At 36.3% G+C, this 23210-nt stretch overlaps 1 protein-coding gene across 1 annotated transcript in view; it reads right to left on the bottom strand.

The window, feature by feature from the left end:
* Positions 1-21428, bottom strand: part of LOC115439663 (pyroglutamylated RF-amide peptide receptor-like) — a 37954-nt gene extending 16526 nt beyond the window's left edge. Inside the window, 4 exon segments of the mRNA XM_030163537.1 lie at positions 879-1114; positions 4738-4799; positions 9388-9546; positions 21062-21428. Of these exon segments, the coding sequence (XP_030019397.1) occupies positions 879-1114; positions 4738-4799; positions 9388-9546; positions 21062-21428 (824 nt within the window).
* Between the last annotated feature and the right edge of the window lie 1782 nt (positions 21429-23210).

The raw sequence follows: 23210 nt of genomic DNA, 5'->3' as shown, positions 1-23210 counted from the left end.
GGAAGAAATTTATTGAGTGGATGTAGGGATGTAAAAACCAGAGGGAGGGTCAATCCCCCCCACCCCCCAACAAATCGCACCCTGCTTATAAGTACTGGTTTTCACACTGGAAGAGCCCACTCCCACTCACTACTCTGAATATTTTCCCATAATACTCAGCAGTGTGTAATTTCTGTGCTTAAAAGAACACATCGTTTACCAAATCTCTTCATACCTCAGTATTAGGGCTGGGTGTATCAACCTATATTTCGATAGTATTGATACCAAGGTGAGTATCGTATTGGATCGATACTAGCGTGATGAGACTGATGCATTTGTTGCAGTTTCTCTTCTATACGTCCAGCAAATGACTCGAATTTCCTCAGAGTTCATGCCAGTGTAGCTTCTCTCTAAGTCTATCTGTGCAAACAGCACACCGCTTTCTCTGCTGCTTTCTCAGGCACACTTTGCACCCCCCCCCCACCCCCCCCACCCCCCCGCTCTGTTGGAGAGCAGAGACAAAGAGAAGTGCTGTGTGGAGCTTATTCACTGCTGCTGACAGGGAAACTGCCACATGTGATGTGTGCCATAAAGTCATTTACCACTGTGGTAACACCACACATTTAAAAGAGGAACTATTTTATTATTTTCATTCTGTTAAATTGTTTATTGCAGTTAGTTGATAAAAAAAAAAAAAAACATGTTTATTTACCTAAAATCTTTGTCCTGTGTTTTATCATAATCATAACTAAGTAAAGGCAAAATCACAGAATTATTCAATGATCACAACATTTCAAGTAAAAAGCATCAGTATCGGTGTTACTAGCCTTGTATTTACTTGGTATCAGATCGATACCAAAACTGCCAGTATCACACACCCTTATTCAGCATCAGTATACCTGGATATTTTATTGATCTCCCTGTGGTTCATGGTGTTGAGAACCGACGAGTCGCCCACTCGCTTGCGGATCCACAGTTCAATGCCTATTCGAGTGTAGAGGAACAACATGGCGGCCAGAGGAAGCAGGAACAGCGCCACCATGATGAAGGTGGTGTACGCCTGCCGATGGGTCAGGGAGCTCCAGCTTTCCTGACAGCAGACGTGGTAGTGATCATACAAGAAGTCGTACTTCACCTAAAAAACAGAGGGAGAAAAGCTTTTAAAAAAAGGGGATTCCGATTCTTAAGTAAATGTAGAACAAAGGGGTCAAACATATGGCCCATATATATATATAAATAACAGACACCTTTGGCAAAGGAACAAATTTTGCCTCATTTTTTTCATCAAAAATGCTGAAGCAAGAGTTGGGGGGTACTTGGCTAAAAAACATACATATTTTAGGGGGTACTCCACTGTAAAAAAGGTGGTTAGGGAAATGGATTATTTAAAAAAAAAAAAAAAAAAAGAAAAAAAAGGTAAATTTGTTATTTAACAACAGGTGCTACTACTTTTTCCACATAGGGCCAGTTAAGTTTACGCATCTTTTCCTTTAATAAATAAAATTATTTTAAAACTCTGACATTTAAATCTGAAAAATGTGCAAAAATGTCTGAAATCAGAAAGGGAGCAAATACCTTTTCACATCAACATATGTGTTTCTGGAAAGTGTTTATAGCGTCACTGCCATTAAAGCCCTGAGGCTGTGATAAACTTGACATACCAATTACTCCTGTCAGAACGTATTTCTATTGAAAGGGTCTGAAATCACTCAGAAAGCACTTTGCCTGTGAATTCAATCACTTTTTTTTTTCTTTTTAATCACTACCTTACTGCCAAGTGAATATATGCTGTTTTTCCACGTGTTCAAAGCCTTTCATGAGAAAAAGTACCAAAGGTTTAACATCAGTCTATATTTAGTGCAGAAAAAATACAAGTACGGAATGATGTAGTTACAGAATAACACATTAGTTCTGAAATCCAGTGGAATAAAAGTATAAAGTAACTCAAAGGTGACAAAGGTAACTTAAGGTGATAAATGGTAAATTTAGCAGAAAATATTCAACCATTGCTAATATATAAATCCAATAATGTGTTTCAGAGAAAACATTTGGGATTGTGTATAATCTGCAAGAACAGAGACATTTGTTCCTTTACTGTAAGTGGCAAGAACAAGAATTTCTGGTCAGGACATTTCATATGTCAAGAAAAACTCCTGGGAAGTTTTTTTTTTCTTCACATTAATCCCGCCCATTTCAAACTTCTGACCAATCACGTAATAGTTGTTAGACACCACATGGAAAAAGAATTCTGCCCAGATGATTTGTGAGTCTGTACTTGTAGAATAGAGTAGAGTAGAATAGAATAGAATAGAATAGAATAGAATAGAATAGAAGTGCAACGAAATTTAACCCATAAAGACCCAGTGCTACTTTTGTGTCAGATTCCAAGTGAATTTTTCTCTCTATTTAATCTTAAGTGATTTATCACAATTTATTGTAATATTATCCTCTGTATTTAGCATTTTTTTGTGTAAATCATCTATTTTGTATTTCCGATATTAAATTTACTGACCATGTAGATCAGTGTTTTTCAACCATGGGGTCGCCTGGAATTAAAATGGGGTCATCTGACATTTCTATTAATTGATAAAAAATTTAAACTTACTAATTAAAATTTACATTACATAACCTAAATGTTGCCTAAAATTAACATTTATTTGCAACATATTATAGCAAACTATTATACGATCAAAAACAAATGAATTTTAGCCAAAAAAATGTCTGTTTTGAATGTCTGGGGTTGCCTGAAATTTCTAATAATTTATAAAGAAAAAATTTTAAAATTAAAACTTACTAATAAAAATTTACATTATATAGTGTAAAGGTTGCCTAAAATTAACGTTTATTTGCAACATAGTATAGCAAACTATTACATGATCAAAAACAAATTAATTTTAGCAAATAAAATGTCTCCATTTTGAATGTTTGGGGTCACCTGGAATTTCTAATAATTTATAAAAAAAAATAAAATTAAAAAATTAAAACTTACTCATAAAAATTTACATTATATAGTTTAAATGTCCTCTAAAATTAACGTTTATTTGCAACATAGTATAGCAAACTATTACACGATCAAAAATAAATTAATTTTAGCCAAAAAAAATGTCTCTGTTTTTAATGTCTGGGGTCGCCTGAAATTTGTGATGTTAAAATGGGGTCACAAGCCAAAAAAGGTTGGGAACCACGGTAGAAGCTCATAAAAAGCTCAGAGTAAAGTTGAAGCTCCTTATATCAAAAACAGAGAAAAGTGAAGAAAGTGACCTTATCGGCAAATATATCATTAACCCTGTAAAGCCTGAACCATTAAATCATTGACAGAAAATTTCAGTTCTTTGAAACTGGAGCCTTTATTGGTCCTTCTCAACAACCAAAAAAAATGTTTTTCAAATATCAGTTTCCATGTATGAGTTTCAATTTTGTATCATTTGATACTTCGAGTCTCAACGCTCAAATATTATTTTTGAACAAACAAAAACATAATATAACACAAACATGTCTAACAAATTAGTAATTCCTTTTCAAAATTGTCAAAGCTCTGCCTCCTTCCTCATTAATGACAGTCTTGTAGTGTCACTGGAAAGGCCTCTGGTGAATGAATTCCTCCCTCTGGTGGATTATCTGTGTATTGCTTGTATCTAATTGTATACATCAGGTTTTTCAAGAAAAAAAATATCACACTGATCATGTAGAGGGCTTCAAAACTCATGTATCAAATATGACGTTTGGTGTTATAGGGTTAACTGAATATAAAAACTAGTGTTTCCATCCACTGTCATTGACCCAACTCCATAGGTTTTACTGGTGAATCGATGTTGTAGAAGATGATGATGTTTCCACGGTAACTACGGAGTCTCTAAACGTCCAAACGGGTCATATGTGATGACCATGAAAAGACGACACACTGTATTTTACACCAATTATTGACATGTATTAATAGGATTAACGGATCAACAGGTATTAAATGCTTTGGTTGTTTGGGTCTTTTTGGGTTAAAAGTGTCTTTCAGTCTGTTCATCATATATAAAATCTACTATAAATATACAAATAAAAGCAGCTAAAATAAATAAATTAATTAAAAAAAAACAAGCACAAACTGTTATTGCACTGATCCTTTATAAAACAAACTGTACATCCAGTTTTATTTGTATTTATTTATATTGTTTTATTTGATATTGGTTTATTGTTCTTTTTTTTTTTTTTTAATGCACAGCTTTTTATGTTTTTAGTTTATTCTTTTATTTATTCTTTTGTTTAGGTTTTAATTATTCTTCTGTACAGCACTGTTTGTTTTGTACAGTCGTTCTGTGTCTTTTAATCTATTCTTGTATTTTACTTTTATTTTGGTTTTTATTTCTTCTTCTGAACAACACTTTGGTCCACTGTGGTTGTTTTAAAGTGCTTTACAATTTCAGTTGGATTGGATCAGGTGTGCTTTTCTGTTTTGAACTGTTCCTGAATCTGTTGGTCCTTATATTCATTGTTTTGCATCGTCTGCCTGAAGTGATAAAACGAGCTAACGTGACAATACTTGGACTCAAAAACAGGATTTTGGTGGTTTCACATTAGGGATGGCTATGCTAGGAAAGTAAAATGAGTATTTCTTTGCATGCCTTGATGTTTCAGCCGCTGTGATCGACTTACACTTGCACAAAACAAAATAAATTAGAGTTCCCTGGCACTTTATTAAGTTTTTCAAATATAGCTGAAGGAAGCAGTGGAGAGGAAATGTGAGACGTTGAGCTGAAAGGTGCTTCTTACTTTTAGCTGTTGCACAAAGAGCATTGGCGAGCCCACGATCACAGAGGCGATCCAGACCAACCCTGCAGGAGGCAGACAAATGAAGTCAGTTCAGTCCTGGCAGTTCTCAAATTAATCCTTTTTTCAGTTCAAGACAAGAAGAAACGCACGGCAACCAGTGTGGAGCTAAAACCACTGAGAAGTCATAGAAGTGCCAAGTTAATTTGCCCTTTTATGTAATATCTGTCATGTTGAGTGTCACTGTAGTTTCTCCACGTCTGTTTCATGGTAAATGGTAAATGGACTGAACTTATATAGCGCATTTTCTACACCTTAGCGCAGGGGTGTCAAATTCATTTTGGTTCAGGGGCCATATTTAGCCCAATTTGATCTCAAGTGGGTCAGATCAGTAAAATAATGACTTAATAACCTATAAATAATGACAAATCCAAGTTTTTCTTTTTGTTTTAGTCCAAAAAAAACCCCTAATTAAATAATGAAAATATTTCTATTTTACAAAAAAGATGTGAATAACCTGAAAAAACAAATTTCATTTAAAAAATTTGTGCAATTTTAACAATATTATGCCTTGACTTATTATTTATACATGTACACACATGTGCACACAATGTTACATAAACATTTAGTAACAGGCAGAATATTGTTAAAATTTTGGAGTTTGAACTAAAATTTGAACAATTTCTACAATATTACACCTCTTATTATTAACACAACTACAGATCACAGTGGATCCATAAATGCATAAAACATTTAGTAACAGGCAGAATATTGTTCAAATTGCACATTTCGGGTTGTTCACCTTTGTTTTTATTTATGTATTTATTTGCATTTTATTATGAAAGACTAGTTTTGTAAATGTTAATATTTTCACAGTGTAATGTTATTTTTTTCACTTAAATTTTTTCCACATAATTTTTCACAAAGAAAATTTGTCGTTGTCATTATTTATGGGTTATTGTGTTGTTATTTTTACTGGACATCACATTGTCTGTATGTGGAATCTGAACCAAAATGATTTGGACCACCTGGACTGTTCAGGTTCATTTTTGCACTTTCATCCTGCGGGCCGGAATGAAACCTTTGGCGGGCCAGATTTGGCCCCCGGGCCGCATGTTTGACACCTGTGCCTTAGCGCTTTACAATTCCTCACATTCACCCATTCACACACACATTCATACACCAGTAGGCAGCTGTTGCCATGCAAGGCGCTGCCAGGTCCTACTGGGAGCAATTTAGGGTTCAGTGTCTTGCTCAAGGACACTTCAACACTTGGACAGTCAGAGCCAGGATTCGAACCGCCGACCCTTCGGTTTCAGTCAAAGGATGACCCGCTCTACCAACTTAGCCACAGTCGCCCGTCGTATCTGTGTCTTAAGGCGAGGACACACCAACCTGATTTTCGGCGGTCGGGTGTCGTCGGGCAGTCTGGTGAGGTCGGTGACATGAGTCTGTTTGGTGTGTTCCGTGAGTTCGGGCCATCGTTAATGCCATCACCAGTCTTTTCGGCTGATTCAACATGTGTAATCGGCCACTACCAGTCGTTCAGTCGGACGAGTCTGATTGGTGGAGGGATAGTCCTTGACTAGTGAATAAGCGGACGAGCAGTTTCCATGTGAATCCACCTACGCCAAGGTACTTCACACTATTATTGTCTTCTATAACAGGCCGTTCACTGCTCATATCATATCTGAATGAGTGCCAGTTAGTGTTGACTATGGATTTCATTCATTCCATTCTCCTCAGTTTTTGTCTTTCTTCTTCCACAGGAAGAAGCCTGAGAGCTGACAACTCCAGTATCTTCTTATTACTAGCCATCTGTTCAATAAGTACAACAACCCTTCTTGACTACTCAAAACTCTCAGCTGACAACAACTGATGACAGCAAGCTCTGTGTTTTCGTCTAGAGAGATGTTCCGTCATTTCCGGTTTTACATCTTGTGCAAGTGCAGAACGTACGCTCAAGTCGGTAGTCGATATAGTGTGTTCTTCACAATTTTTGACCGTGTCAGGGAGACGAGAGCCAACCGATCAGTCAGGCTACCTTTTCTGGTGACGGTCAGCAGTCGGGTTTGTGTATCTTCACCTTTATGTGACTTAGACTTAGGTTAGGTTCAGACTGCTGGGAAATGTGGCCCAAATCCAACCCGACAGCCGATCATTGCCAGAAAAGGTAGCCCGACTGATCGGTCAGCTCTGGCCTCCCCGACACGGTCAAAAAAGTGTGAAGGACACACCAAATCGAGTACCGACGTTAGCATATGTTATGTGCTTGCACAAGACGTAAAACCGGAAATGACAGAACATCTCTCTCGACGAAAACTCAGGCTGTTTCTTAATACCAAGAACGCAGAGTATGGTCTTGTGAACTCAGCAAGTACGGTCTTGGTAAGAATGGTCCCAGAGTATGTACTTCCCAAGAATGCAAGTCTATCTGTAACTGGAACGGCTATGTGCTTGTGAACTTTCCTCCCTGTCTCTGCTGTATTTCCACCATCTGCTCCATAATGTATTTCCCTCAAATCACCACAATGTCACTCGATTTAATTTCAATAGATTTGTACCAGTATTTACATGTCATTTATACATTTTGCATATTTTTCTAAACTGTAGTACATGTCGTTGGTTCAGCCAGTCACAGCCGGCCCGGTCCCGCTTGGGTCCCGCTCAAGCCAGTACGAACTGCATCTTGTGAATTATTTCCCAGTCAAATCTACACAAGTCACCAACCAGTGCATCCTTGGTTTAAGCTAGCTGACAAGAACAACCTCCGGGTATTCCATGCGTTCTTGGTTTATGCAAACTTGCGGATGGAACAGTACTTAGGCCATGACTGATGACGTTTCACAAGAATGGAAGAACAGACAAGAACACGTTGAGAAACGTCCACAGAACTCACTATCATCAGTCATTGTTGTCAGCAGAGAGTGTTGAGTAGTCAAGACGGGTTGTTGTTGTTGTTGTTGTTGTTGTTGTTGTTATACTGGTTGAATGGATGGCTAGTAATAAGATGATACTGGTGTTGTCAGCTCTCTGGCTTCTTCTTGTGGAAGAAGAAAGGTGAAAACTGAGGAGAAATCGCACTATGCTAACAATGCTAACAGTGTTCACTTCATGGAATGAATGAAGTCCATAGGCAACACTGACTGGCGCTCATTTAGATACGATATGAGCAGTGAATGGCCTATTATAGAAGACAATTATAGTGTGAAGTATCTTGGCATAGCTGGATTCACATGGAAACTTCTCCTTCACTGATTCACTAGTCAAGGCCTATCCCCTTGACTAGCACTTCCGTTGTAGTGACTGGTTATGCAGCGTTTTTTGTTTGCTGATATTTTTCTTGGTTCTTTATTAGCAGAGCATTTGATGATTATGCTCTTGTTTTTGTTTCTTGCAGCACATTTTTTCATTTGCACCACGTTCCTCTTTTTGTACCTCATTTTGACTTGTGTTTGAGTTTGTGAATTTGTGTTGTTTCTGTACTTGCAGCTGTTTTCTCTGAACTGAGGCGCATTGGGCCATTGCAATCTGTTTGGCCCCTGTCAGCCACCGTAGTAGAGTGATTTTTGTCTGTTTATGACTTTATAACAGTTGTTTTATTGTATGAGTTTACTTTTTAGCAAGTTCTGCTCAGATGTTTTATAGCAAGAGGAGGTAGATGACAATATCCAGTAACACATTAAGGTTGAAATTTTGGATTTCCGAGTATTTCCATGAGTGCCCTATAGGGATGGGAATTGAGAACTGGTTCTTTTTGAGAACCGGATCCCAGTAGCTCAATTCCTGGGAATCGTTTGCCTGCCTGCTAAACGATTCTGCTTATCGATTCCGCCTTCGTTGCGCAAGCTTGATGACATCATGCGTACACTGCGTTGTTTTGGTCAGAACGTAGCTAATATGGTGTTGAGGCAGAAACGGTCCAAAAAGACGACACCAGGTCCACTGGAACACTGTCAAAGCTTCCATTTCTTCAAAAGGGTGGAATCCCTCCATTCTGCTCAAACATTTGTCCACAGCATGTGATTCATTTACAGGAATGTCACGTATTTGATTCGCTACTTAGTGACGCTTGTGAATCTAGCGGCAGAGTGAACCCCAGGCCGTCATCCGGGCCTGGTTCCGGTTCCGGTGCGGGCAACAAACGTTGTACCCCCTCAAATACAAGTTTCCGAAGGTAGGGGAAAGAAAAATGGGGTCCACGACAACGGGAGACGAGCCAAGTCGAAGCAGTTCCACGCAGTAGAAATGCAGCAATAGAGGAATTAGGAAAGCGTCTTTAGTTTCATTTTCACTGTATGCCTACCCCCCACCCCCCCCCCAAACCGGGCCCGGCATCATCTGTTATTATTTGTACATATTGTATATGTCATATTTTCTGTGCAGAGATGGAAATATAAAAGACAGTTAATGCAAACACACACCGTTAGGACTCTTTTACTCCCTCACACAATGAGAATCAATAAGAGAATCAATAAGGAATCAGAAACGTTAAATTCTTATTGATTCCCATTCCTAGTGCCCGACATACATATATATATTTTTTTCTTTCTTTCTTTTTTTTCTTAAACTTGTCTTGTCCAGCATCATAACAGCAGAATGAGTGCCCTATAAATGGTTAAAAGTACAAAGACAGACTCTAGTAAACAGTACCTAACATCTTGTACGCTCTTTGGGACGAGTACTGCCTCCTCATCTGCAGCGGGAACACGATCCCCTGGTATCTCTCGATGGCAATGCAGGTCATTGTGAGGATTCCTGTCACTATGGCTGTGGTTTGAACAAATGGAACTGTCTTGCAAACCAGAACACCTGCAGAAACCAAACACACATATTACTTCTGTAGTTACATCAAATCCCTTTTTTACCGACCGACGACAGAACGTAAGCAGAGCCAAGGTCATTTCCTGCCTCATTAAGTTGCTAATGAAGCTCTTACACTGACACCTGCTAAATATGTGACCTGTATGAACGCACTCATTCACCCTTTTCTAATTATAGGTGAAGTTTGATTGGACCAAATGCTTGAACTGGGCTTGCTATTGCTATGGTAGAGTACACGTCAGCTATGAAGACGTGGACATGGATGTGAAAATAGACTCAGTCAAAGCCGTTAAGATACCAGATGTCCACGTGGTACTGGGTTTCTGCAGGTATCAGCAAATCTAATTGAATGCTTTTTTATGCCCTTTTTTTTCAACATTCTTTTTATTGAAGTCAAGATAAACCAAAGTGGCAGTCATACAAGAAAAAACAATACTTTTAGATTTTCTACATAACAAAAAACACAATACCCACCCCACTCCCATCCCTCCCCCCACCCCACAAAGTCCCGGGCAATGCATCCCCATCTAAGATTAATTAAATAAATAAGCAAAACACAAACGCTTTACTGTCAACAGGCTTTAACCAGGTTCTGAATGGTTCTTCCTCCGAAACTTGCATTTTTATTTATTTATTTTTAACACATATCTTTATTAAAGTTTTAACACATTACATATCTTTTCTGACATGAATTGGCAACACTGTGTGGGTCTCCCCTGAACATCCCCTGAATCCCCTGAACATCCCCCCCCCCCCCCCCCGAATTTTGCAACAGCGGTGAAAGTAAATAACAAAAAATAATTGACAGACAATATAAGTAATAGTGACTTGAATACTTCTCAACATCCATTTTTGTACATCTGATACATAACACTGGGTTACAAAAAAATGTTTTTTGCAAGTTGTCTAGGTTTTTTCAGCTGAATTAGGACCATTTTGCACCACTAAATCCAAAAATGACATCTGTTTTTCTCAATCAGGTCAGGCTTTTTTGCTAATTTGAATTTGAAAAAAATTGATCTTCTCACAAAATTGATTACATTTTTGTGACTCTATCAGTTGATTTTTTTATATACTTCTCACCCAAAATAGGTTTTAAGAGAAAAAAAAATCATTTGATCACTTGATTCCTGTTAGGTACAATGGTGTATTCACCGCAGATGTAGCAGAATACGTCAGGCTTATTTTTGCAAGATCTTCTAGTTGAAGCCATTTCATTCACCTGTAATATTAAAAAAAAACATTAATCATAAATTGGCAAAAGTAAAATCTTCAGTACTCGTTTATTGCAAGAAATATGAAAGAATTTTATATCATATGATGTGAAAATGCCCATAAATGTCAGCAAAAATGTTAAAAAGCCAATATGTAGCATAGTTCAGAAAGTTGACCTGATTGAGCAAAATTAATGTGATTTTTGGATTCAGCACACCAAAATGATCCTAAATCAGCTCAAAAAACTTAAACAATAAATTTGTTGTTGACCAGTGTAATCAAACATCGTTTAATGGCATGGTCTCATTTTGTACGTTATGATGATGAGATATCAGGCCTTGACTCAAAAATTTTTTTAGAAATTAATTCCATATATTGTGGAAAATATGAGTTTTCCATTTAATTGTGTTGAAACTTGCATTTTCCCATTTTTTCGACATTTGCTAATATTCCCTCCGCTCTTTCGCCACAGTACATTGCATTCCAAGCATCCAGTGTTGATGACTTCATTTATCGGTCACAAACAATAGCCAATTAAAGGGTTTGCCTGTCAGTCATCACACTATACTTGTGATCAAAATTATATAAAATGTTTATATAATCAAAATAAATCGTGAATAACAATACTTTTTTTCTATCAAGTGCGTTTAATTTTTAATGACTTTTGATGCTTTTTAGTGACCTGCATAAACCCTGTGGTATCTGCAAACACTCTTAGCATAAATAATAAAACTGGAAATGATGCTTTAATGCACACTTTAAAGCAGGGTTGTCAAACTCATTGTAATTCAGGGGCCACATTTTGCTAAATTTGATCTGAAGTGGGCCGGACCAGTGAAATAATAACATAATAATATGTAAACAATGTCAACTCCAAACTTTTGTCTGTGTTTTAGAGTGAAAAAAAGTAAAATTACATGATGAAAATCTACAAACTATCCTTTAAAACAATGTGAATAACAGAAACAAACTGAAATTTTTTGTACCGCTGTCGTAACAAAATAATTTCCTGCAAAAGATCAATAAAGTGTCTGTCTGTCTATCTTTAAAAAGTAAGTGCAATTTTAACAGTATTAAGCTTCTGTTTATCATTTACACATGTTCATAACAACTTACAGATCACAGTGGATCTACAAATACACAAAACATTTAACAGTCAGAATATTGGTACAAATGCACTTCTTAAGACATGTTCATTGTTCAGGTTTTCATTTACAAAGATAAAAATGTATAGTTGTCATTTTTTACAGGTTATTATGATAGTATTTTACTGATCTGACCCACTTGAGACTGAATTGGTTTGAATGTAGAAGCTGAATTAAAATGATTGTTAATGTGTCAGTGTAATTTTTGCATTTCACACATTCATCCCACGGGCCAGTCTGGACTCTTTAGCAGGCCGGATTTGGCTGTTTGACACCCCTGCTTTACAGTCTTTACCAAGAAAAACATCAGACTTTCTTTTCTGCCTTCATTTCTAGGGGCTGCAGTGACTACAGTCAGTGTTTGCCTGTTTTAAGATCAGTCATCTAGATCATGTCCTCACCTGACCCCACCCACAGATACTCAGTTTACTGCCATACAGGAAGAAAAGTCAGAAAATGTAGACTTGACAAGCTTGAATAAAAGAATTTGTATTCTTTTTTTTTTTTTTTTTTTTTTTTTTTTTTATCAGAAAGTTCCTCAAATCATCTCATTCAAACTCGGTCAATTTGAAAAAACTCACTGTTTAATTTAAGTAAAAAATAAATTGATTAAATTGATTAAAGTTGCTAAAATAGGAGAATAAATTTAGAGAGAGAGAGAGAGAGAGAGAATATTTGAGAAACCCTTTAACCCTTGATGTGCCAGAGTTGTATTCAAAAAATATACAATTTTAATATCAAGAATTCAAAAAACTCTAGCTTGGAAGTGGTTAGAGATAAGTCATACTGTAAAACTACTTTAGCAGTTTTAAATAAGCCATTCTACACTCAACAAAAATATAAACGCACCACTTTTGTTTTTGCTCCCATTTTTCATGAGCTGAACTCACAGATCTAAAACTTTTTCTATGTACACAAAAGGCCTATTTCTCTCAAATATTGTTCATAAATTTGTCTAAATCTGTGTTAGTGAGCATTTCTCCTTTGTCCTTTGCTGAGATAATCCATCCACCTCACAGGTGTGGCATATCAAGATGCTGATTAGACAGCAGGATTATTGCACAGGTGTGACTTAGGCTGGCCACAATAAAAGGCCACTCTAAGATGTGCACTTTTACTGTATTGGGTGGTCCAGGGGGGTCAGAAAACCAGTCAGTATTTGGTGTGACCACCATTTTCCTCGCACAGTCTTCTTCATGAATTCTCTGAAACAGTTTTGGAGATGGCTTATGACAGAGAAATGAACATTCAATTCACAGGCAAAAGCTCTGGTGGAGATTCCTGAAGTCAGCATGCCAATTGCATATTCCCTCAAAACTTGTGACATCTGTGGTATTGTGCTGTGTGATAAAACTGCACATTTTGGAGTGGCCTTTTATTGTGGCCAGCCTAAGGCACACCTGTGCAAAAATCCTGCTGTCTAATCAGCATCTTGATATGCCACACCTGTGAGGTGGATGGATTATCTCAGCAAAGAAGAAGTGTTCACTAACACAAATTTAGACAGATTTGTGAACAATATTTGAGAGAAATAAACCTTGTGTGTACACAGAAAAAGTTTTAAATCTTTGAGTTCAGCTCATGAAAAATGGGAGCAAAAACAAAAGTGGTGCGTTTATATTTTTGTTCAGTGTACATAGTGAATACTACTACTACTTATTATTATTATTATTATTATTATTATTATTATTATTATTATTATTGTTGTTGTTATTACTGAACATTGACTTCTAATGGAGTACAGTGTTTTCCTCTTTCACTTCAGTTAACCCATAAAGACCCAGTGATACTTTTGTAGAAGTTCCCAAATGAATTGTTCTCTAGATTTAACTTTTCTTAAGTGATTTATTGCCAGTTATTATCATATTATCTTCATGTCTATGCATGTGGTGATGTCAGCTTAATAATTACCTCTATACAGGGTGGGGAAGCAAAATTTACAATGAACATTTAGTTGTTTTTTCTCAGCAGGCACTACGTCAATTGTTTTGAAACCAAACATGTATTGATGTCATAATCATACCTAACACTATTATCCATACCTTTTCAGAAACTTTTGCCCATATGAGTAATCAGGAAAGCAAACGTCAAAGAGTGTGTGATTTGCTGAATGCACTCGTCACACCGAAGGAGATTTCAAAAATAGTTGGAGTGTCCATAAAGACTGTTTATAATGGAAAGAAGAGAATGACTATGAGCAAAACTATTACGACAAAGTCTGGAAGTGGAGGAAGCAACAAAAAACGTACCAAAGCTTTTATTAAAGCTCTCAAATCCAAAATCCGAAAGGATCCAACCAAATCCATGAGAAAAATGGCAATTGAACTTGAGGTAGACAACAAGAGCGTTAGAAATGCTGTAAAATATGATTTGAAGATTTAAATTCTCATGACTTTCAACAAACTATTTGGTCATACACTGTCTTTCAATCCCTGCCTCAAAATATTGTAAATTTTGCTTCCCCACCCTGTATATGTGCCAAGTTTGAAGTAAATTGAAACAAAATTGATGTTTTTATAGACATTTGAAATTTTGCACATTATAAGTAAATGGGGGGGGGGGGTTTAAAAAATTCATTAAAAAAATGTAAACTTTGACGTATTTTTCCCAAAATGGAGTCACTGGCAATCTATAAACACAATTTAGTATGAATTGAAGCAACAGTTTTGCTGCTAGAGTGTTGACAAACAAACAAACCAAACCAAAATCAGTACCCCTTGCCTCTCTTTCGGGGAGGTGAGGCAAAAATCATTTGGAAATCACCCTAAAAGTACTTCTAGGTCTTTTTCACACATTATGGGATGCTTATTTCTGACCTAAATCGATAGCTGAGTCAATAGGAAAGGCCATGTCAGCGCTCATAATCCCACAGGTGCTTCTTTTCCCTCTGGATGCCTCAGTGCACACGTGCAGGAGCGTCTGTTTGGAGAATCTTCTTTAAAAAAAAAAACTGCAGATGAATTTTTCATCAGACGTATCTCTGTCAGATCACGTCTCCTGAGACTCAAAGCAAAAAAAAGGCTGTATTTTCTCAAGTGATTAGCTGTGGGATCAGCCCTTCTCTTCCCTCTGCAGAAGGCCTCAGTGTTTGCTCTGAATAGAATACTCATTATCACAGGTTGGGTTGTTTTCCAGTCACTTGAAATGAAGCAGCACTGAGTTCTCACCTCCACACCATTCATTACAGCCCATAATAGTGCCCTGATGTGTTAATAATCCACTATTTACCATCAGTTCCTATTTTCTGCTGTTTCATTAAGTCTTATTTCCCACAGTGCGTCAGCTCTTACGCTTTAAGCTATTTCTAGTTGCTTTATTGAATCTAGAAGGTTGGAATTAAATCTTACCTTCAACAGTTACACATATGATGTAACAGTAGTGTTTATGATTAGGGGTGTAAGAAAATATTGGTTCTGCAATATATCACGATATTTCATTTCACAATCCTGTATCAATATTAGGGCTGTGTATTGGCAAGAATCTGGCGATACGATACAAATAACAGTGCTAGGATCACAATACAATATATCACGATTAGGGGTGTAACGATTACCGGTATAACGATAAACCGCGGTAAAATTGCAGATGGTTACTATTACTGTTTAAATTCTAATTAATTAACTAATCTGTATTTGATTACTTTTACTTACAATTTTAGGGGAAAAAACCCTATGTAAAGCTATGCTTTTATGTCAAATATTTGAGTATAGTTTTAATTTATTACCATTTTGATTTTCTATACCTAATATTTGGAACCAATATTCACTTTTAAAGTCTTTGAAAAGGTTCATTAAGCATCTGTGTGTTATTTATGCAATAAAGTATATACATTTTTAAAATTGGATTGTATATATTTTTTGTTTTTTTCTGGCCTTTTATGTTAATATCGTAGGTTAAAGTGAAAAAATAATAGGCAGATGATACAGATGAAGTTGTGCTGAAAAAAAAGATACCAAATATGGGTATAATAAACATTTCTTTATATATTATATAAAGGCAAAATCAAAATGACTGAAGAACGGCCAAAATAGACTCAGACCACTAAGGGTTAATATTTGAATGTTTCTGCCAAGAGAAAGTACATTGTACCAATTATTTCTTTTTTTTTTTTCAAAATACAACTTGGTTAAATTATTTCAGTGTGTGCATTAGTACTTTTTGAACATTTTGAGCAAAATTTCAACAATATCATGATAATAATGATAACCGTGATAATGTTGGTCACAATAACCGTGATATGAAATTTTCATAGTGTTACATCCCTAGTATCAGTGCATCCCTAGTTATTATGCTATTATTTTACTGAAGATCATATTTGTCTGTATGTGGAACCTGAACTAAAATGAGCTCTACAGCCTTAACTGTGGAATTTTTGCACTTTGCAAATTCATCCCACGGGCCGGATTGGAACTTTTGGCGGGCCGCATTTGGCCCTCGGGCCGCATGTTTGAGACCCCTGCTTTAATCATTCCTTTTCACACCTTACCGATGTTTGCAAAACTCAGAAATCTGCTTCCTTTTTTATGTGATTTATTATTCATTTTGTTAGTTGAAAATGAAAAGAAACAAGCAGTCACTTTTTCAAAAGAGATATTTTTGTGCGAGAACACAATGAATAACTCAGTATTTGTAAGGTGTGAACACAACAGACAACGCGTCCTCTTACAAAACTTGGAGGGAAGGGACTTGTGACATACTTTACAAAGATCCCCATTTCTCTGTGATCACTGAAGCAAAAAGAATGGGGTTTTCTGCAAGATGTAGGTCATAAGTTATAGTTTCATGCCCTGAAATTGCATTTTGATGGATTCACTATTTTTAAAGTTATCATTGCATTTTTTTAAGGGCATACGGTATAGGAAAATACATGATTTACACTGAAAAATGTAAAATACAGAGGAGAATATGATAATAAATGATGATAAATCACTTAAAGGTTAGATATAGAGAAAAATTCACTTGGGAAGTGGCACAAAAGTAGCACTGGGTCTTTATGTGTTAAGTGTAAAGTGATTTGCAGCCTCTGAACTGGCTCTAAAAGGTTTGTTTACAGATGGGATTAAATCTGGGATGCAAAAGTAGTGTTTCTGATGCATTTGCAGGCTATTATTGGTCCTGTATTCCCATATGAGGCTATTTTACTGAGTCTAGTGTCTTATTTTACGCACATGTCCTTGAGTTTAAAGCACTTTGCAGCCTCTGTACCAGCTCTAAAAGGTTTGAACACAGCTAGTATTCAATCTTACCATCAACATTTACACACATGATGTAATAGTGTTGATGATGCAATAATAAGATATTATTATTATTATTATCTCCGCCCCAGGAAGTTTTGTGATCACTTTGCTTTGTGTGTGTGTTATCTGTTAGCAAGATAACTCAAAAAGTTATGGACGGATTTTCATGAAATTTTGGTGGTGATCGGGGGTGGGGGGGGTGCCAGTATCAACATTTCCTGAAAATTTCATGAAAATCCGTCCATAACTTTTTGAGTTATCTTGCTAACAAACAAACAAACAAACAAACAAACAAACACATGCACGCACACACACACAGCAAAGCGATCACAATACCTCCTGGCAGAGGTAATAATAAATATAATGTAACACTAATGTTTATGATGCATTAATAAGTTATTATTGGTCCTGCATTCCCATATGATGCTGTTTTACAAGTGTCTTATTTTATGCACATGTCCTTGAGTTTAAAGGTCTTTGCAGCCTCTGTACCAGCTCTGAAAGGTTTGATCACAGCTAGTATTCAGCCTTACCTTCAACTATTACACACATGATGTGACAGTAGTGTTTATGATGCATTAGTGGGCTATTATTTAACATGCGTCCCTTTAATGATGCCATTTTACCAAGACTAGTGTCTTATTTTAAACACATGTTCTGAAGTTTAAAGCACTTTGCAGCCTCTGTACCAGCTCTAAAAGGTTTGATCACAGCTAGTATTCAATCTCACCTTCAACTATTACGCACATGATGTAACAGCAATGTTTATGATGCATTAATAGGCTATTATTGACCATGCATTCTGTTTTGATGTTGTTTCACTGAGTCTAGTGTCTTATTTTACGCACATGTTCTTAAGTTTAAAGCTCTTTGCAGCCTCTGTACCAGCTCTAAAAGGTTTGATCACAGCTGATTTTCAGTCTTACTTTCAACTATTACGCAGATGATTTCACAGTAGTATTTATGATGCATTAATAGGCTATTATTGATTATGCATCCTGTTTTGATGCTGTTTTACTGAGATTAGAATCTTATTTTACGCACACGTTCTTAAGTTTAAAGCTCTTTGCAGCCTCTGCACCAGCTCTAAAAGGTTTGATCACAGCTAATATTCACTCTTACTTTCAATAACAATGAATATGATGTAACATTAGTGTTTATGATGCATTAATATGCAATTATTGACCGTGCATTCCCATGTGATGCTGTTTTACTAGTGTCTTATTTTAGTCACATGTTCTAAAGTTTAAAGGAATTTGCAGCCTCTGCACCAGCTCTGAAAGGTTTGATCACAGCTGGTTTTAAATCTTACCTTCAACAATTGCACATAAGATCTGACAGTAGTGTTTATGATGCATTAATAAGCAATTGTTTAACATGCCTCCCTTTAATGATGCTGTTTTACTGAGTCTAGTGTCTTATTTTAAACACATGTTCCGAAGTTTAAAGCCATATGCAGCCTCTGCACCAGCTCTAAAAGGTTTGATCAAAGCTGATATTGAAGCTTACTTTCAATAATAATGGAAATAATGTAACAGTAGTGTTTATGATGCATTAATAAGTTATTATTGATCGTGCATTCCCATGTGTTGCTTTTTTACGAGTGTCTTATTTTACGCACACGTTCTTACATTTAAAGCTCTTTGCAGCCTCTGTACTAGCTCTAAAAGGTTTGATCACAGCTAGTATTCAATCTTACTTTCAACTATTACGCAGATGATTTCACAGTAGTGTTTATGATGCATTAATAGGCTTTTAATTAACATGCGTCCCTTTAATGATGCTGTTTTATGAGTCAAGTGTCTTATTTTACGCACATGTTCTGAAGTTTAAAGCTCTTTGCAGCCTCTGTACCAGCTCTAAAAGGTTTGATCACAGCTGATTTTCAGTCTTACTTTCAATTATTACGCAGATGATTTCACAGTAGTATTTATGATGCATTAATAGGCTATTATTGATTATGCGTCCTGTTTTGAGGCTGTTTTACTGAGATTAGAATCTTATTTTACGCACACGTTCTTAAGTTTAAAGCTCTTTGCAGCCTCTGCACCAGCTCTAAAAGGTTTGATCACAGCTAGTATTCACTCTTACTTTCAATAATAATGAATATGATGTAACATTAGTGTTTATGATGCATTAATATGCAATTATTGACCGTGCATTCCCATGTGATGCTGTTTTACTAGTGTCTTATTTTAGTCACATGTTCTGAAGTTTAAAGGAATTTGCAGCCTCTGCACCAGCTCTGACAGGTTTGATCACAGCTGGTTTTAAATCTTACCTTCAACAATTGCACATAAGATCTGACAGTAGTGTTTATGATGCATTAATAAGCAATTGTTTAACATGCCTCCCTTTAATGATGCTGTTTTACTGAGTCTAGTGTCTTATTTTAAACACATGTTCCGAAGTTTAAAGCCATATGCAGCCTCTGCACCAGCTCTAAAAGGTTTGATCAAAGCTGATATTGAAGCTTACTTTCAATAATAATGGAAATGATGTAACAGTAGTGTTTATGATGCATTAATAAGTTATTATTGATCGTGCATTCCCATGTGTTGCTTTTTTACGAGTGTCTTATTTTACGCACACGTTCTTACATTTAAAGCTCTTTGCAGCCTCTGTACTAGCTCTAAAAGGTTTGATCACAGCTAGTATACAATATTACCTTCAACTATTACGCACATGATGTAACAGTAGTGTTTATGATGCATTAGTGGGCTATTATTTAACATGCGTCCCTTTAATGATGCTGTTTTACCGAGACTAGTGTTTTATTTTACGCACATGTTCTTAAGTTTAAAGCAATGTGCTGCCTCTGTATCAGCTCTAAAAGGTTTGATCACAGCTAGTATTCAATCTCACCTTCAACTATTATGCACATGATGTAACATTAGTGTTTATGATGCATTAATAGTCTATTATTGATCATGCATTCCCATATGATGCTGTTTAATGAGTGTCTTATTTTACGCATATGTTCTGAAGTTTAAAGCTCTTTGCAGTATCTGCACCAGCTCTAAAAGGTTTGATCACAGCTAGTCTTCAATCTCACCTTCAACTATTACGCACATGATTTCACGGTAGTGTTTATGATGCATTAATAGTCTATTATTGATCATGCATTCCCATAAGATGCTGTTTTACGATTGTCTTATTTTACGCACATGTTCTTACATTTAAAGCTCTTTGCAGCCTCTGTACCAGCTCTAAAAGGTTTGATCACAGCTGGTTTTAAATCTTACCTTCTAAAATAACACATATGATGTAACAGTAGTGTTTATGATGCATTAGTGGGCTATTATTTAACATGCGTCCCTTTAATGAATCTGTTTTATGAGTCAAGTGTCTTATTTTACGCACGTTCTTAAGTTCAAAGCTCTTTGCTGCCTCTGTACCAGCTCTAAAAGGTTTGATCACAACTAGTACTCAATCTGTGATGCTACAGTAGTGTTTATGATGCATTTGCAGGCTATTATTGATCGTGCATTCCCATATGATGCTATTTTACCGAGTGTAGTGTCTTATTTTACGCACATGTCCTTAAGTTTAAAGCACTTTGCAGCCTCTGTACCAGCTCTAAAAGGTTCGATCACAGCTGATATTAAATCTATGATGTGACACAAGTGTTTGTGATGCGTTAATAGACTATTATTTTCCATTTGTTCCTATTTGCTGCTGTTTTACTCGTGTCTAGTGTCATATTTTACGCATATGCGCTCTTAAGTTTAAAGCAAGTTTGAACCTGCGCATTGGTTCTAAAAGGTTTGATCACATCTGGTTTTAAATCAATAGTTTTTATGAGGCATTAAAAGCTATTATTAGTCATGCATTCCCGTTTGCAGCTGTTTTATGCATTTCTAGTTGCTTTTCTTTTCGCGCGTAAAATCCAAATTTGCGACTCACCTCCGAACCATTCCGATGAGATGTTCTGCAGCAAAGTGAAAGGTATGCAGAAGAAAGTGATGAGCAGGTCACTGAACGCCAGAGAGCAAATGAAAATATCTGTGGCCGTTTGGATGGCGCGTTTCTTTAAAATAATGTAGATGACCAGACTATTCCCAGCCAGAGCCAGCACGAAAATAACCACGTACATGATCACGAAGGTGGTTTTGGCGCTGTAGGGTAACTCTGGGATGTAGACGAGCGGCTGGATATTGTAAGTGTTGATAAACTCTTGTCTGCTCAGGTTGTAGTACTGAAGCATCTCCTGCAGCACTTCAGGGGTGATTTTAGCGGATCCCTGCTCGGAGTCTGTGGAGGCTGCAGCCATCCTGATCACCAGTCTGTTTCCTCTCCAGAAAAGAAGGGATTTTCAGAAAGAGAGTTTAAAAAAGAAAAGAAAAAAAAAAAAATCATAAAAGTTAATGTGCGTGAGTGTCCGTGTGGATGCTGCAGTGCTTCCTCCTCCATCCGGTTCAAGCTGAACCTGCAGCTGCTCATCTGCACACATGAGTCTATATAAGAGTGAGCAATGACTGACAGGCTCCTGCACGAGCCCCATGTGCACATTACACACCACAGGGGTGGGGGGGTGGGGGGGGGTGTAGTAGCTCTAAGTCTAAGTCTGCTCTGAGTGTACAACATGAGTGGTCCCTTTATTACCCCGCCCCCTGAAGAGGAGGTAAGGGGTATGGTTTGTGTTGGTTCTGTTTGTTTGTTTGTTTGTTTGTTTCTTTGTTTGTTAACACTGTAGCAGCAAAACTATTGCTTGAATTCATACCAAACTGGGTTTATAGATTGCCAGTGAGCCAGAATAAATGTGATTACATTTTGGGAAAAATAGGTCAAAGTTTAAATTTCTTATGAATTTTTTTAAATCTTTGTTTTTTTTCCCATTTACTTATAATGGACAGAATTTCACGTCTGTAGCAGCAAAACTATTGGTTGAATTCATACCAAATTGGGTTTTTAGATTTCTAGTAACCCAGAATAGATCTGATTACATTTTGGGAAAAATAGGTTAAAGTTTCAATTTTTTATGATTTTTTAAAAAATCTTTGGGGTTTTTTTCCCCCCTGTTCACTCATAATGGGCGAAATTGCACGTATCTGTAGCAGCAAAACTATTGGTTGAATTCATACCAAATTTGGTTTATAGATTACCAGTGACCCAGAATAGATCTGATTACATTTCGAGGAAAAATAGGTTAAAGTTGAAATTTTTTAGGAATTTTTCTAAATCTTTTTTTTCCTTCTACTTATAATGGGCAAAATTTCAAATGTCTGTAGCAGCAAAACTATTATTTGAATTCATGCCAAATTGGGTTTATAGATTGCCATTGAGATTACATCTTTGCAAAAGTAGGTCAAAGTTCAAATTTTTAATGAATTATTAAAATCTTTTTTTCCCTCCCATTTACGTATAATGGGCAAAATTTCACATGTCTATAAAAACATCGATTTTGTTTCAATTTACTTCAAACTTGACAATTATTTAGACTTATTTATTGATTTGGTTGGAAATAAGCATCCCATAATGCGTTAAAGACCTAGAGCTACTTTTAGGGTGATTTCCAAATGATTTTTACTCCGCACCCCGAAGGGGAGGCAAGGGGTATTGATTTGGTTTGATTTGTTTGTTTGTTAACACTCTAGTACCAAAACTATTGGTTGAATTCATACTAAATTGGGTTTATAGATTGCCAGTGACCCAGAATAAATGTCATTACATTTTGGGAAAAATAGGTCAAAGTTTCAATTTTTTATGAATTTTTAAAATCTTTTTTTTTTTTTCCTATTTACTTATAATGGGTGAAATTTCAAATGTCTGTAGCAGCAAAACTGTTGGTTGAATTCATACCAAATTGAATTTATAGATTTCTAGTAACCCAGACTAGATCTCATTACATTTTGGGAAAAATAAGTCGAAGTTCAAATTTTTGTGCATTTTTTTTTTTTTTTTTTTCTCCATTTACTTATAATGTGCGGAATTTCTTGTCTGTAGCAGCAAAACTATTGGTTGAATTCATACCAAATTGGGTTTATAGATTACCAGTGACCCAGAATAGATCTGATTACATTTTGGGAAAAATAGGTCATAGTTTACATTTTTT

Source organism: Sphaeramia orbicularis, chromosome 19 (assembly GCF_902148855.1).
Source record: "Sphaeramia orbicularis chromosome 19, fSphaOr1.1, whole genome shotgun sequence".
Lineage (NCBI taxonomy): Eukaryota > Metazoa > Chordata > Actinopteri > Kurtiformes > Apogonidae > Sphaeramia > Sphaeramia orbicularis.
This window is presented reverse-complemented; position numbering and strand designations above follow the sequence as displayed.